General features: G+C 53.3%; 1 protein-coding gene across 3 annotated transcripts; it reads right to left on the minus strand.

The window, feature by feature from the left end:
- Positions 1-1,146: 1,146 nt before the first annotated feature.
- ZNF598 (zinc finger protein 598, E3 ubiquitin ligase) lies at positions 1,147-12,911 on the minus strand. 3 transcript variants are annotated; one of them, XM_054589400.1, is made up of 12 exons: positions 12,634-12,911; positions 7,375-7,487; positions 6,489-6,618; positions 5,882-6,093; positions 5,555-5,772; positions 4,954-5,062; positions 4,181-4,368; positions 3,959-4,043; positions 3,079-3,848; positions 2,430-2,577; positions 2,174-2,324; positions 1,147-2,071 (listed from the first exon to the last, which is right to left on the minus strand). In XM_054589400.1, the coding sequence occupies exons 1-12, from the start codon at positions 12,850-12,852 to the stop codon at positions 1,718-1,720; spliced, it is 2,697 nt and encodes an 898-aa protein (XP_054445375.1). In that variant the 5' UTR covers positions 12,853-12,911; the 3' UTR covers positions 1,147-1,717. The 3 variants fall into 3 exon arrangements, with proteins under 3 accessions (XP_054445375.1, XP_054445374.1, XP_054445376.1); XM_054589399.1 differs by having other exon boundaries at positions 4,945-5,062; positions 12,634-12,910; XM_054589401.1 differs by lacking the exon at positions 12,634-12,911 and having other exon boundaries at positions 4,945-5,062; positions 6,489-6,614; positions 7,375-7,469.
- Positions 12,912-16,600: the final 3,689 nt, after the last annotated feature.

The following is a 16,600-nucleotide window of genomic DNA, read 5'->3' on the forward strand; positions in this document are numbered from 1 at the left end:
AACTGTCTCTGGAGCTGGAATGCTGCCTTTGCCACATTGGTCATCTTGGGCAAGTCTCTTGTCTGTGCCTCAGGTTCCTCTTCTGTAAAAGGATAATAGTTCCTATCATATAGGGTGGGACAGATAACATGTGTAAGCCACATGTTAACATGTGAAGAGCTCAAAGCAGTGCTCTTCACACAGCCAGAACTAAAGTGTCACCTAGTTTTGTGGATAGGATAGTCTTAATAGGTTAAGTATCATTTCAGTATCATTAACGCAATATCCCAGTTTCCAGATCACTCTTCTGTGGTTGTGCTCAGGTCTGCAAAGAGGGTATTGGCTACGAGGTGCTCCTAGTGTGTGGCGGGAAGTGCTCCTCGTGCGGCCTCTGCGGCCTCCAACGCACTGCCCCGTGGAGGGTGAAGGAGGTGGAGGCTCTTCTCTCCTAGGGGTCACTGAGTATGGTCATCACCCAGGGACATCACTCTGGTGCCAGCACAGGTAGGCAAGCTGTACCCTGCAAGTCCTCAGCTTCAGGCAGGCAGTGACAGTGCAGCCATATGGCTCTGGCCTCGTCCCTCTTTAGGCCACTGACTTTGGCCTTCACCACCATGGGTGTCCCCTTCTGCTTTAGAAAGACATCTCCATTTTTTCAAAGTATGTTTCCTTTGCCTTATTTGGATGTGGTTATGTATTTAGAACTTTTTCCTAATTATATGTTTGGGGCAGAAAGGGATTTCAGTGTCTGGTTCTCTTTCAAAACATTAAGTCACTAATTTTCTTAGATATTTAGATGTGCCCCCCAACCCCCTGCCCACTGTTTCTAAATTGTTCTTGTTGAAGTTCATCTTTAGTGGCTCTTTCACCCATCTATGGAGTAAACCTTGTTTGTATACCTCTCACATTCTGGAAGTATAGTTTCACTGGGTACAAAATGTTGGTCAAGCATGGCTATTCCTGGAAGGTTTGGGCAGTTCCAGACCTCCAGGATTGGGACCTTAGGTTGGCTTCTGCTTACTGTGAGCAAACCCCAGCTGCCCAACTCCCCCACAGGCCGCCTTCTACTGGGTGACCACCCAAGCTGTAATGTGTAAAGACTCAAGTTCCCCTTGCTACTGAGTAACCTCAAAAGGCAGAGAAGCTCAGACGCCAGCTATGTGCATTATTGCAAAATAAATTTATTTGAAGATAAACTTTTATAAAAGGTCAGAAGCAATTTGAGATCTCAGATTCAGCTTATCTCTTAGAAAGATTTAACTTCAAGTAGCACAATTTTGTGTCTGCTTTTAATCCTGAACATTCTTGAATCATGAAACAGCAAACTGTTTACACAACACACTCAACATCTTACTCCTGCCAGGGTGTTGCAGCCCTCAGTCTCAGGAGGTCCCAGATTGAGGCGCTGTGGCCACTGGCTCGGACAGCAGGGACAAATCCTGGCATCCCAGCCCTTCCCTCTAGGGGCACTTCCCAAAATCATGAGATACAAACCAAGACTGGCCCACCACCAAGGAAGGGGTATCTACCCAGTTCCCAAGAGGAAACCAGATGGACTCCTGCCTGACAGTGTGCTGATACAGTGGGGTGGGCTGTCGTGACCTCTGGCGGCTGGCCAACCAAGGAGCCTGAACAGGTGGCCTCACCAGGGCCTTACCTGGCTGCCTGGCAGCCCAGGAAGAGGAAGAGACACAAAGGAGGCTCATGGGTGTGGCTGCTCTTGCCCATAAAACAGGAGCTATGTGAGGGTCCTGGCAACAGCTTGCAGGGAGGGGAAGTCATCATCCCGGGCAGTGTGCAGAGCCTGGTGGCTGCTGACATCACCATTTGCAAGCACCTGCTGGCAGGTGGGGCACACACAGCAGTCCAGGCCCACTTGCCGGGTGCTGGCCTGCCACGCACTCTTCTTGTTCTTCTTGGCCTTGGTGCTGGGAAGCCTCTCTTGGCCTCGGAAGTCTGTGTGTGCAGACAGCAGCTCCTGCTGCTTGGCTGTGTCGGGCAGAAGCACTAGCAGTTCATTGAAGATCTTCTGGAAGTTCTCCCCAAGCAGGTCCCGGCAGCTCTTATAATACTGGGCTGCAGAGATCACGCCCTGCCACCCAAAGCCAGACTCAGTCACCCCTGGCCCAGGCCTGGGCCCCAGGTGGCAGGCTGCACCCCCGCTCCCACCGCTGTCTCCCCTTGCTGGCCTGACCTGTCTAAACTCCCCCGAGTGACTTTTGAACTCGCTGAAGCGGGCTTCGTCACTCTGCAGGAAGTCCTTGATGGACTGGATGAGCTGGAGATTCCTTTCCCTGAAGTTCTCGGGAACCAGGTAGGCCCGGGGTGCTGGTGTCAGCCTGGGTCTGAGGGTCGGTAGATGGGACACTTCAGTCTTTGGGGTGGCTCAAGGTGAAAGCATTCTTCCCTGGCCCCACGGGGCACAAGGCTGGACAGCCCACCACACTTACGCTTTTGTGGTGGTGGTAGTGCTGGGGACACAGGTCGGGCTGGGGCTGGGCAGGCTGGAGAAGCCAGGGGGTGGTTTGCTGACTGGGGGCACCAGACCCGGTGGAGGTGGGAGTGGAGTGCCCTTCGGGAGCACCACAGTGCTGAAGCCTGTAGGGGTGGCACACCAAGACCCAGATAATGACCCTCACTGGCTAGGGAGAGCCAGACCTCATCCCTCACTTTCCACAGGCTGCCCAGACCACCCAGGTCAGGCTTCCATCCGCAGACCGCAACTCCCCTGAAGGGCAGGCCCAGAGCCAGCACACACGCTGTGCTCCTCTGTGGCAAATCCTGGCTTAAGTTAACTCATTTGCCTTCATCTTGAGAGGGGGTGCTAGGACTGCCTGGTTTTACGTGGAGAAAAGGAACACAGAGAGGTTAAGCGGTGGACCAAGGTCATGCTGTTAACAGATGGTGGCATCTGTACCTGGACTTCCATTATGCTTCTGAGGCAGCTGGAAACCACTGCACAGGCTCACCTCTCCCCACCTACAGTCCTGTCTGCTTGTACAACATAACCCTGGGACCTGGGGGAATCCAGCTTGACCCTACTACCCCAGCCCTTTCCCAGATGTTCAGAAGCAGACCCGATGAGCCAGGTGCACCTACCTGGGGGAGGGGGCTTCCTGGGTGGGCAGGGGCCACTGCCAAGCGCTGGGAAATCTTCCTGTGGTGTGGGGCAGGGGAGGGGTCCCAGGGGCCGTGGGAGCCCAGGGGGTTCCTTGGGGATACTCCGAGCGGGGCCTGGCCCCTCTGTGTGTCCATTGACGATGACAGCAACTGGCCCCTCAGCTCTGCCCATGGTGGCGTGCTCAGCACCAGGGGGCCCAACATTTTCAGCGGGAAGTGGCAGGGGTGGTGCAGCACCCAGCTTCTCAGAGCCCACCTTCTTCTTCTTGCCAACTTTGGTGAAGGTCTGGGTAGTGGCTAGTGCTAGCAGGGAGGAGACAGCAACTGTAGTGGGCACGCTCCGTAGCTCCTGGGTAGTGAGGCCAGTGCGACTATCCTCCTCTTCTTCCTCCTCCATGGCGGGAGGTCCACCCTTCTTGCTTCCCTTAACCCCTTTCCCAGCCTTCCTGGGGGGTTGACTGCCCCCGCTGGCAGCCTGGGACCCTGGGGTGGGCTGTACCACCTTCTTGCTGCTGCTGCTATTCCAGGCAGAGATGAGGCTGGTGGGGGCTGTGCTGGGCTTGGAGGTGGAGGACACCAGGGCAGGGAAGTCATCCTCCTGGAAGGTGTTCCTGCCCCTGGCAGGAACAGGGTACACCAGTGGCAGCCCCATGGGACCCGGGGCTGCTGCTGTGGAGCAGGAGGAAGTGGAGGTGCAGAGACTGGGGAAATCTTCGTCCTTGAGCTTCGAAGTGGGGGGCAAGAGGGTGCTGAGCCCAGGGAGGGGAGAGGGGTCAGCGGCCTGCCAGGCCCTGGACTGCCCCACATCCGCCCTCCGTAGGAGCTCCATACTCTCACCCCAGTTCATGTGTATGTATACCTCAGAAGTGTGGCCCCTGCAGCTGGGCTGGTTGTTGGGAAGGCCTCTTGGCTTAAAGGACCATCTGTAGAGCCTTCCTTGGGGCCTACAAGACACAGTGGGACCCTATGTCAGGGCTGACCAACGTTGAGGGGGCCGAAGCAGGCCCTTTGGGGTGACCAAGGAGCTTTCCCGGAGGCTCCTAGGCCCAGGCAGAGCTGTCTGCAGGCAGGGCCAGCTCACCTTGGCCTTCGCCCTGAGTCCGGAGCAGGCGCCGGGGCCCCCGGGGCTCCTCGGGTCCCCATACCCCTGCCTCCTCCTTCTTGAGCCTGCCGCCTTCCTCTCGGTCCTCGCTCCTGTGCGTCTCCTGCTTTTGCTGCATGGCCACTGAAGCCCGGATGGCAGCTGCCACTTCTCGGTCCTCTTCTTCTCTGAAATGGAGAGGCCTTCAGATTGAGCAAGGCCTTGGACTACAGCAGTGTGCTGGGGAGGAGCTTCGTCCCTAGAAAGCCCGGACACCAGGAGGCTTCCAGGAGCTGGGCTTAGTCCACCCTCACTGGTCACAAGGGAGAGCTGTGGAGCAGCAGGAGTCCTCCCGCCAACCTTAGGCTGTGGCTAAAGGCAGCACCTATACTCAGTGCTCCGGGGTAGCATCTGGGGTCTGCAGACACCTGGATCCTTCTTGGCATTGGAGGCGGCCTCCGGCCTGAGCATCTGCCTGCAGCACTGGTATTTCATGGCACAGCTGCACCAACTTCCAAGTGATGCAGGCCCCTCTCACCCACCCCTACCTGCAGGTCCTGGTTTGTATGGCTGAAACTAGAGGAAAAAGGAGGAAACGTCTGCTCACTGAGGACACTCGGCAGACCTTACTGTCATGCCCACGACACCGGATGCTGGAAGTCCAGAGTTCCTTGACCCCCGTGCCTGTTCCTAGCCCAGCTCTGGGCTGCTGCCACCGTAGCAGTGGTGCCAGGAGAATGTCAGCAGCATGCAAATCCTCCCACCTCTTATACCTCCAGCTTCCTCGGCGGCTCTGCTGGGATCCACGGCCACTGGTCCGGCCTGCTCGGCCCTGGCGGTTGTACCTGTCCACCTCCTCATAGTCCTCGCCACTGACAATTCCTGTGGCCAGTACACAGCCTGTCACGAGCCCAGGCCAGACTAATACTTGTAGAGCAGAGGCTTCCCTGTCCCCACAGCACGTAAGCCCAAGGGACAGGCTCAGAAACCACAAGGGGTGCACACCAGCCCCAGGCTTTTATTGCTTAAGCATCAGGTCAGAACAAGAAGGGGGCTTGGCGAGGGGGTCTGGGCCTGCTAATGGCACAGCCTCAGGACAGGACCCACACACAGCAAGTGCTCAACAATCCTGCACCCTGGGGAACAGTCCCAGGGATCCCAGAATAGCTGACCCAAGATGTTATGGAAACTGGCCAGGAAAAAGAGCTCCTGTCATCACAGTGTGCTCAGGAAAAGTAGGCTCAACAGGTGTCCCTTGTCCCCACTTGATGCATGAAGGGTCTAATCAGGACCTGAGTCTCAGGCCTCTAGAGCAGGAAAATGTGAACTCTGTCTAAGGAGCACCAGGCTGGAGTTCTTGAGAGCCCTGCTCACCTTCATTCCGACGCGAATGCCGTGGTACGTAGCTGAATTGCAGGTCGATCTGGCGGTTCTGGCGGGCCTCAGCACGACTCCGGCTGTGGCAGGCTGTCTTGTGGGCTTTGAGGTCAATCTCGGTGCGGAAGGCATGGGTGAACTGCTCGGTACTGCAGCGGCCCTCCTCACACAGGAAGTGCTTCTCCCGGAAGTGCTCACGCAGATAAGCATAGTCGCTGACCGGGTGTCAGCAGGAGCCCTGTCAGCCCCACCACCCTAGCCAGTGGCCTCTGCCCAGCCTGCTCCGGGTGTCCAAGGGACCACCCCATGCTGCCCCACACCCACCTGTAGTAGTCCTGGGCCCCATCTGAGTCACAGAAGTGGCAGAAGTAGTGATCTCGGCGCAGATGCTTTAGCAACTCATCATTGTCCAGGTAGCGCTCATCACAGAACTTGCAGAGCGGGTGCCCACGATGTGACGTGTCATCAGGGTCTCCCTGCATGCGGTGCCGCGCCAGGTCCTTGCGCGAGTACCACTTGCGCTCATATGTGAAGATCTGAAAGGAACATGGGGCTGGGCACAGGGTACCAGCTCTCAGGCCTCCCACCCCTTCCCACAGCCCGACTATGAAGAGGGACCCATGCCGTGAAGCAGGCTGGCAGACAACAGGAGCCTACACTGTCACTGGGAGCCCCTCCCTAACTGGACTGTGTGCAGCTGAATGCCCCCCATTCCACCTGGGGATCTATGAGGCAAGAGAGCTGGAGAGGATGCTGAGAGGCTCCAGGGGTCTGGCCTGTCCGGAGTCAGAGGCAGTAACCAGCCTCTCAAAGCTGTTTGGCTAAACCCCACCATACCACTCCTCATAGGGCCTGGCTACCATCTACCTTTGCTTGGGGGTTTCCCGGGCCCCGAGAGCCCCGGGCAGGTACTGTGAGGTTGGGGGCGCACCTTGAGGTGTTTGAGACACAGCTTGCAGCAGAAGAGCTCATGCTGCTTCCTCATATGCTGCTCCAAGTCCCCGAAGAGGCTGAAAGGTGGCAGCTCAGGGCACCTTGGGCACTCATGCTGCAGCAGCTGCCTGGGAGACACCGAGAGCCATCCGCCCCCACAGACACTCAGTGTCGCCATCTGGAGCAAGCACTGATACCTCCTCATGGCCCCTCACGCCATGTCTCTGTAGATGTCCGGGGAGCAGGAGGCAGGACAGGCACTCCCACCTGTGCCATCCATGGCTCTGACCTTTGAGTCAGATGCTGCCGGGCCTGGGGTCAGGAGCTGTTTCCCGCCAAAGCCCACATCAAGCAAGGCCACAAGATGGGACTGGGTCTATGATCCAGGACCCCTGCTTCAGGTGGGCATGATAAGCCCGCACAGGGGTGTTGGGGTCAAAAGCCCAGGTTCCAGCCAAGCCAGGGGTCGCCCCTCACCTGAAAGACTAGGACCACCCCATGACAACCATACCCCTTTATGGGATTTTTCCACCATGGGCCATAAGAGTCTGATTTGCAGGAGCTCTTGTGCACCTCAAAAGGCTCCAGAAAGCCGGCACTAGGTGCTATACCAGGAGCGCTTTCCCTGAATTCACTCCCTACCCCCGTCTCTACCCACCTCAGGAGGGGCACTGTAAGTGTCCCCAGTTACAGGAGAGGAAACGGAGTAGAGGAACCAAGCCACCTAGCCCTGATGTCCATGCTGCACCAAGGGCCCCTACCCTCCTGAGGGTTCTGAGGAGCACAGGAGGTGACGGGGATGTGCCCACCCCTGCCACAAAGTGCCCCATGGATACAGGCTGAGCAAAGACTGGAGGAGCCTAAACTGATCCTTCCTTTCTCACCTGTACAAGGCAAACACTTTCCCATCAGCAAAGTAGATATCATACTTCTTCTCATGTTGCAGCTGGTGGATGGCAATTGTGGCGAAGGCAGGAAGTTTCTTCCCGAAGACTACCTGGAACCAGAAGTGAGAAAGCCTGGTGAGCAAGGCAGTGGACAGCCACTGGACGACACAATCAGGAGAAGAAAGGGCCCTCAGGGCTCCTTCTGGGAGGCCAGAGGCACGCCCCAGCAGACCTCTCTGAACCATTGGAGGCCCCTCTCCACATGAGCAGTCCATGAACTTGAGGCTGCTGGGATAGAGATGCAACACCCAGCCTCGCCACTAGGGGGAGACCGGCTCACCACTCATTCACAGCCAAGTATACCCTGGACAAAGCCTGCTCCAGGGACAGTGATCCCAAGAGGCAGTGACAGAGATGAGGTCTAGGCAAACCAGGGTTTAATCACTTGGGGGATGAATAAAGGACAGTTTTCATAGTGAGAGACAGAATCAAAGAGCAGCTACGGAAATAACAAATGTGGCCAGGCCAGGATGCGTTAAGGGCACCGTCTGTCAGGGCCTGGCCACTCTGCATCCACCCACGTTTCCCTGATGCCACAGGAGAAGGGCTCCTCCACAGGACTCAGTCATGGCCCCAGTGGTTCCTGGCCAGCTTCCTGTTAACTGGGCTGTCTGTAGGTGCCAAAGGGACACACTGGAGTGCACGTGACAGGGCTGGACGCGGAAACCTCCACAACTCAGCAGCTTCTCAGGGGTCTCCAGCACTCTTGGGTAAAGCCTGCTGAGCCTTCTCTGCCCTTCCACAGACCCCTGCACTGGACGATAACCAGGCCCCTGTCCAAGTGCCTAGGCCTCCCCTCAGAGCCAACAAAGGCACTGCTCTCTCCAGGACTCCCTCATCCTCGAGTCCCCCTTTGTCTCTGGCCTCCCACTCCCCTCCCTGGGATAAGACACCAGCCTGTCTTCTCTTCACACCCCTTCTTGCTCCACCACTGCCCCTCTGCCTGGAGTTGGTTGCTTGCCTTGGATCAGAGTCCTTAGCAACAGATGCAGGGGTGGAAGGGGGGGGATTTTCACAAAAAGAAAGGTCATGACGAAGTCATCCTTTTATGTTTAGGGATGTCTGGGACCAGGGAGGCCATGAATCTGAGAAAGCACAGAACTGGCTGGGGAGAGCAGGTGGTCACACTGTCCCCCAGCAGCAGGGTAGTTAAAACTAGTTCCCTGGGTAAGGAGCCAGGGAGCTCAGCCTCCTCTTCTGAGGACACGCTAGGGGAGATGGGGAGGCTGACACTCAAGCCTGCCCCCTACCCTGCCCCCACAGGAGCCCAAGGGGAGGCATCATGGTCCAGCCACACCCATTCTGAGGAGGCAGGGGTTGAGCAGGGCCCAAACAGGCCTTTCTTCCCCTGGTCTTCATGTGTGGCAAGGCCAGGCACTGCCCTCTGTCACACACCAAGCTCAAGTGAGAGCCTCATCCCAGCTGAGCTCCTATGTCCTCAGTGGAGAGTTTCAGCTCCACCACCAAAGTGTTTCCCTCCACACCCCTCCCCAACTTATCCTCTGGCTTAAGCCTCGAGATGGCCTCTTCTCATAGGATCTGCCCATGCCCAGCCCTGCCTTCTGAGTCCTCCCGAGGGTACCTTCCCAGCCCAAAGCCCAGTTCCTCCTGCATCCTGCCCAGGGAAAGGTGCCTGAGTCCCAGGGCCACAAGGCTGGGAGCTACCCACTGGAAGATGTACCTTAGCTGGGCTGGGGCAACACAGGCTGCAGATTTAGGAGTTTCGGCACCTGCCTCAAAGGTGGCCAAGCAAGCAGCCCACAGAGAACCCTTGAGGCTGCCAAGGAGCATCCAAGCACGACAGACCCAGCAGAGGAAAGACTTCATTCCTCAGAGAAAATCTGTGCTGGGATGTCCTGTCACACCACCCCCCTTGCTCCAGTGCCCTCTTTTCAGAAATAAGCTCCTATCTACTGTGGGTGGTGTCTCCTTGGGCTGCAGGCACCCTTGCCATCGACAGAGATAGGGTGCAGGTCTCAAGATCAATCACCAGGCTGCTTGGTGGGTGCTTGTCCCTCCTAAGAAGTCTGGTGGGGCAGCCCAGGCTGGGCATACCTGAGCCAGGCCAGGAAAAGGGGAACATGAGCTTGGCTCAGGAAGGGGCTGGAAGCATAGGAATAGGCTTGGGAAAGGAAAATGACTATGGGTATGCAGGCATATGGCTGGGGTTTTATAAGAATGAGGGTGAGCAGGTTTGGAGCCGGGGGTGTGGAGTGGGGATATGCTAACTGCCCCTCCCAGACAGGACTGGGGCCTCTCCCAGGCGGGCACCAGAGGTCGAGCTCAGCAACGAGCAAACGAGTGGACAGCAGCGCAGCCTAGTATGGCTAGCATCCCTGTCTCCCAGCAAAGGGTGAGGTGAGTGGGAAGACTGAGTGACTGGAAAAGGACAAGGGCATGGTAGCCTGACCCAGGATGGACAGGAATATACCAGAGAGCCAACCAGACACACCCATCCTGGTGATCACCTGATGGAAGGGATTTGTTATGTCCAAGGACAGAGGCCAGATCAGGCCTAGATACTTGAGGATGGACCATCTTGGGCACCTCTGGGTAAGCCAGGCAATAAATGACCAAAGGGGGAAATGCACCCCTGAGTAGGCCCAGCATGTCGAGGGTAGTCTCTGAGGAGAGAAAGGGAAAGGTGGGAGTGAGAGAGGTGGGGAGAAGTCTGAGGCCTTGCTGCTCCCTACTCTCAGTATGCAGTGGGCACTCACTAAGGCTGAGTGCATGAGGACAGGTGGTGCCAGCAGTGACTGCTGGCAAGAGTGAGCCAGATGGTGAGGGGTGGGCAGTAAGAATGGCCCCAGGGCACGGGAGGGAATGTAGTATGGGCCCCTGGGGATCGTCTCACCTAGAGTACAGCCACCAGAAGAACTGAGATGATAATCTTAGAGGAGGAGATCCACAACCAAGGTGGTAAGGAGGAGGAAGCAATAAGAGAAAAGCATGACCTGAGTCAGCAGGTCCTACCTCAGAACCTGCCTTTAGCCTTTCCTCCCACTTCCTGCCTGTGTACTGGGGCTTAAGGCTGTATTAGGTGGTCTGCAGGCTTCCTCCTAGCTCAGACACATCACACTTTGTACAGCAGCCCCATCAAGCCTCTTTGACATCACTGGGGATCAGAGCAAGGTGGAGAACAAGATGAGAATCATCTTTCGGAAGAAAGTGCCTATAGGAAAGATGTGACAAGGAAGGAAAAACAGGAACTTGGGGACTTGACATCAGTCTCAACCCGCTGGGACTCAGCCTCCACCCTGAGCACCTGCCAGCAATCTAGATTGATCTGGCTCCTTGCCTGACCAAAAGCTGCAGAGCTATGCTGCATCTGCTCTTCCCAGTGCCTGCTCCCATTGGCTGGCACAGGGAAGCACTTGGTCAAGGTGCAGGAATTCACCAGCTGGCCTGTTCCACACAGCATCTTGGAACACTTTCCTCCCAGTTTTTCTCAAAGACTTAGTCCCATAAGGACGGCCAGAGCAGAGGCAGGTTCCAGGGCTTGGGGTCACTGTGGTATTCCTGAGTGGGTATAAGGTAACAGGAGTTCAGAGAACAGTGTAGAACTCAACGAAAGATCAGGAAAGGTCAGGGTGGAACTACAAGTTCGAGTGAGAGTGAAGCAGAATGGAGAGGAGCATTATCTCCCCAAATTTCCCAGACACCTTCCTGCTGCCTAGCAATATGGGGCAGGCCAGAGAAAACAAGTGTCAGCCAGGGTCACCATGTGCCAAACCATACCCCAGCTGAACCCTGCTGACAGCTCATATCAACATCGTCTTGCCACAAAGCACTTGAAGGGTATGGGACCCAGATGGAGTGAGAGAGGCCAGATGCCGGCTACAGTAGCCATATACATAGGTGTTGGCTCACTTCTGAGTGACACCAGCAGTGTCCAGGACGAGGGCCTCCTTGGCACCTTCTTTTCTGGAAGGAAGCTACAGGTATGCTGGGAAACCTGGCCATCCAAGAGTTGCATAATGCTATGTAAGACTGGCTGGCAAGGAGGCAGGCTCTGGCAAAACTGGGACGTGCCCTCTTGAGTAAGCCCAAGTTTTCCCCGACTGTTTCCGCACCCCAGATCTCTCCCACAGCCATATCCGTCTCTGTCCACCCCATTACAGACTGACAGCATCCCCAAGTGTCTTTCTGATGGGGCACAAAGTAGGTGCCCACAGAACGCTCATGGGCCACAGAATCCACTTGGCTCCTTTCACATCAATGTCTACTTTAAAAAAGAAAAAAAAAGAAACCTATTCCTCAACATCTTCTAGGAAGAGAAAAGTCACATTCCCTGGCAGATGTCACCAGTCCAAGCTTTCCATGAACCAACCAGGGAAATTTCACAACGCTGGAAGCAAACATCTCAAAGCGCAGCAAATCAGGGGAGCCCAGCTAGGTGCTCCCAGCCAGCAGCTGGCATTGTAGCTACGGAGCTGGCAAAGCTCACTGGTGCCCTCTGACCCCTCCAGGGCTTCCAGGTCTGGACAGAGTCAGAATTTCCCCCTTTCACTAGGGAGCTGAGTGAACCCCCCAGTTGGAACTGGTAAGGAGGGCCTTTTTATCCCCACCCACCATGCACTCTGAGGAGACCTCAGTGGTTCTGCCTTCCCCTCTCATGAGCAGGTGTGAGTACTAGCTCCACTCGGTAGATGAAAAATAACAGTTTCAGTAACGGGTGTGTGTGGGTGGGTGGGTAGGGGGTAGGAGAGTGAGCCAGGAACACAGCTGGGCTTGAAACGCCCAGTTTGACCCTGTACTCCCAAAACACATTACCGCTGGAGGTGCCCATTTGCACTGTCTCCTCCACTAGAATGAAGATTCCTGAGGTATAAACACCAAAAGACAAGCAGGTCGAGTTCTTTCTTTGATCATACTCATTCCTATGACCTGACAGGAATTCCCGGAGCGCAGAAGGAAAGAGCCCCCTAGTCCCACAGAAATCACTCCCACTTCGACCCATTTCGTCCACCTCCTGCCTCCTGCTTCTAGACGCCCCACAGTAGGCCTCACGGTCAGGACACTGCCCCGGGTGGCCCGCCAGGCCTCTCTTCTGGAAGCCGGCGCCATCAGGGCTGCGGGCGGACCTCAGGAAGGCAAAGTCCCCTTCCGGTGCCGGGTGCCCGCCGCCCAGGGCCGCTCCGCCCGGCCGCGCCCCCGTGACCACCCGGAACATGCGGCCCGGCCGCCGCGACGCACCTGGCGCAGGTCCTCGCGGCACACGGCGCAGTATCGCTGCTCGCAAAGCACCCGCATCTTGGTGGAGCAGCGGTAGCACACCGGATGGTCGCAGCGGCCCAGCGCCGTGGCCTCCAGGTCCCCGCAACACAGCACGCAGCTCCCACCGCCCCTCTCGGGCGCTGCAGTCGCCGCCTCCAGGGCCGCGCGCCGACTATCGGCGCCTGCAGCCGCCGCCATGGTAAGGGTTCCAGCCCCCTCCCGACCGGCCTGGCGCGGCCAGTCTCCTAGCTGTCCCGCCCCTTCCGGGGCGACGTCACCACCCCGCCCAACAACGGCCCCGCCCGAAGGAAGTTCACGCGAGATTTTCGCTCCGGAGAGGGGCCGGGTAGAGTAGCACTTCCGGTTCTGGGCGCTCTACCCTCTGCAAGCATTACGGAGGTCTCCGGCGCGTCTCTCCCCAGACCCTCTTCTTGGGATACCCTCTTTCCTGCAGCTCCATCAAGGAGCACCAGTCAGTAGGATTGCCAGCGTCAAAATTTGTGAGACCTCAACCTAGACAGGAATTGAGAGGGCCTGTATGAGGAGCTCTCACACACTACTGTCAGGAAAGTCCTACAGGAGGAACTCTAGGGTAACAACAGAGCTCTATGGTCGTATCAGCCCTCCTCTTAACTTCCTGTGCCCATTTATAAAGTACTTTCTCCATCTTTTTTTTCTGACTCATCTTTCTTGTGGCTCACCGAGTCTCTAGGTCCTGAATTGCAATCCTTTCTTTTTTCTGAATAAATCCTTTGTGGTGATAAATACGTAGTCGACTTTTTTACCCACGGTATTTGGGCGCTCGCTCGGAATCCAGAAAAGAAACCCCGATAGCTCCGGGCTTGGGGGTGGGAGAGGGGAGGCAAACAGGTGCTAGTGCCCAGAGAGCTGCCTTAAGCTCACTATCTCCTTCTCAACTCAGGAGCTGGAAAGGGTAAGTCTTCTCTTGTAATTGAGCTTCGGCTTCTTGTTCCGAAGTTCTCCATGCTTAATTCGGGGACTGTTTTGAGTGTTTTGTTTAAAGGCCTTGTTTGTTCGAGAGCTAGTTTGGCATTTTGGTCAGACTCCCTAGGGAGATCAGGCCGCTTATAGAGACTGCACTGTTAGTCAGCCTGTGGCTTGTTTCTTCCTAGAGCAGGCTCTCTCCACTAAAGAACTGGCTCTTAGTTTATGGAAGCTCTCTGATCAGGCTGTTCTGAAGTGATATTGGCTGGTATTTAACCTGCAGTTTACTCGAGCTGTTTTAGACTATTTTGAGCCTTTGCTCTAGAAAAAAACTTCTGGAAATGGGATCTCAGTTATCTAAATATTTTCAGAACGTCCCTCCTAACGGCACTTCGCCTAAAATTATGTTTAAAAGCCGTAGTCAGTCTTTATGTGCATGTTTAACTAAATGGACTTGTCTGACCAAAAGTAATTTAGAGTATCAGTGGCCATTGTGGAGAACCTTTGAATTGGAAAATCCTAGCGCTAAAACTGGCAAAGATAAATGCAATGCCTATTTTGAGTGGTATCTTGCGACTTAAAACGTTACCAAGAATCTGAAGTTGCCTCATTGCGTAAAAAAAATCTTAGAACAGGGGTGTCCAACCCGCCGCCCCTTGGCCACATGTGGCCCAGGATGGCTATGAATGCAGCCCAACACAAAATTGTGAATGTACTTAAAACATTATGAGATTTTTTGGTGTGTGTGATTATGTGTTGCAATGTACGTACACTCTTGTTATCTGTACACATGCGTGGCTTCAGTTTTAGGGCAATGTGCAGCTTCCAGTGTATTATTTTCCAGGCTCAGACAGTAGAATTGACAGCATCAGATATTACATGTGCTCATGGTGACTTAGCAATGCAGCAATTATCAATAATATCTCAACCTACCATTGCAATGTTAGGCGTTTAGTGTTATTTTAAAGTCAGGTAAACATTCTTATTTGATTATTAAAGGTGCTGCCACACCTTGGTGCCTCACACATAGCCCGCCACGCCCTGCATCCACAGCTGAGAGCGCTGTGGAAGGGCCCACACCTTGCTTTCTATTTTCCTGTTAATTAATTTTCATAATAAAGGTAAAGAAAGTCCCTTATCTATTTTTTTTTAAATCCCAGCATGGTTTCTGCAATGTTCCAAAAGAGAAAAAGAACCCCCAAAAAGAAAAATTACAGATGAAGGAAGGTTGTTCAGGAAAAGTGGACAGATGACGACTTTTTTGTTGAAGCAAATAGTGAGGCACTCTGCTTAATGTGTAGGGAATTTGTGCAAGTTTTTGAAGACTATAATTTGAAAAGGTATTATATGCAAAAACATGCTGCCAAATTCAATGCATGTGAAGGATTGTGTTGTAAGGACAAAATAGCGAAACTGAAAAAAAGTCAGTTTTTTCAAAAAGTTACAATTAGTGCAGATTCCATTGTAAGAGCTAGTTATGTGGTAGGTAGCATATTTATTTTTCTCTTTTTAAAAAGATTTTACATATTTATTTTTAGAGAGAAAGAGGGAGAGAAACATTGATGTACAAGAGATATATCGATCAGTTGCCTCTCACACCCTTCCCAGCTGGAATCGAACCAGCAACCTTTTGGTTCCTCAGCCACACTCAGTCCACTGAGCCACACCAGCCAGGGCTGTAGTAGCATATTTAATAGCAAAAAAATCAAAACCGTTTACTGATGGTGAGTTTATTAAGCAACATGAAGAAAGTGTGGCAGATATAATTTGCCCTGGAAAAAAAGGAGAGGGGGAATATTTCTAAAATCAGTTTGTCTCACCAGACTATAGCCAGGCAAATTGAAGAAACTGGAAAATTTATCAAATGAAGTTTGGAGATTAAAGCTGCTAATTTTAAATTTTATGCTTTGGTGATGGATGATAGCACTGATGCTTACAGATACAGCTCAACTTGCCATTTTTATTGGAGGTATTGATGACAAATATAATGTAACTGACTTTGTAAAATTAATATCAAACAATGTAATTGCTGCCTAAAACTCATGTTTGATGGAGTATTATTGCATAGTACATCAAGAAATGAGTTTCTCAAATACAATGTCATACATCCCACTAGTTTTATGTTGCCCTCTTTTCTTTTACAATAAAGAAAATTTTAAAAAAATCAAGGACGTTTTATTACCTAGATATGTACATTTTCTATATTAGTGATCACAAACTTGGGACCTGCTCAACAATTTTAGAAGATAATCAAAAGGTCTGCTGTGTGATTAGGCTTATTATGTAAGGACTTTTTTGCTTATCTGTGGTGGCAGATACCACAAAAATTATGCATGGACCTTTTTTTTGCTCATCAGTTTTCGTTAGTGTTTGTGTATTAATGTGTGGCCCAAGACGACAACTCTTCGTCCAGTGTGGCCCAGAGATGCCAAAAGGTTGGACACTCCTGTTTTAACTCTATATGTTTGTTAATGGGCTGAACAGAGACCTTCCCCTTTTAGTTGAAAGGACCAGGATGGAGTGGGAAACCAAGTCTGCTTTAGATTTGGTCAATTTAGCAAATAAGCTTGCTTGCTTCGTAGATGAGCCACCTAGCAGTAAGACTGCTAGGAATTTTGATTTTCAGCTTCGACTAATGAAGGCCCTGGTACAAAAGCAAAAGCCTCTTAGATTCTGCTGTTGCAAAGAACCAGGACATTGCAAAAGGATTGTTGCAGATTTTGATGCTTCTGCCTTCGCAAAGTCATAATCACCAGTGATGGGGCTCTGAGAAGCTATAGGTGTTCTTCCCAATCATCCCACTTTATCAGCTTGGATTGGCCATGAATCTGTTCTGAGCTCAACCCGCTGCTATAAAGCAGCCCTACTTCAGAGTAATAAAACAGTTCTAATTATTGGATCTTAAACCTCAGTAGGTTTCTGAACCTATTCCTTTTGTTAGGTCCTTTTAGAGATACACACCCTTTTCTCCTTTGTATCTCTGTCCTTATTCATTTATTAT

Source organism: Pteronotus mesoamericanus, unplaced genomic scaffold (assembly GCF_021234165.1).
Source record: "Pteronotus mesoamericanus isolate MK-2021 breed Mesoamerican mustached bat unplaced genomic scaffold, CSHL_Meso_final scaffold_167, whole genome shotgun sequence".
In the NCBI taxonomy this organism is placed as follows: domain Eukaryota; kingdom Metazoa; phylum Chordata; class Mammalia; order Chiroptera; family Mormoopidae; genus Pteronotus; species Pteronotus mesoamericanus.

What these genes read in the sequence shown, in the direction of transcription:
- ZNF598 (XM_054589399.1), bottom strand. Translation starts at nt 12,852, where the DNA reads ATGGCGGCGGCTGCAGGCGCCGATAGTCGGCGCGCGGCCCTGGAGGCG. An exon ending in GACTCAGGGCGAAGGCCAAG is followed by an intron (nt 4,044 to 4,180) that starts GTGAGCTGGCCC and finishes TGTGTCTTGTAG; the next exon opens with GCCCCAAGGAAGGCTCTACA. An exon ending in GCAGGGGCCACACTTCTGAG is followed by an intron (nt 3,849 to 3,958) that starts GTATACATACAC and finishes CCCTGGGCTCAG; the next exon opens with CACCCTCTTGCCCCCCACTT.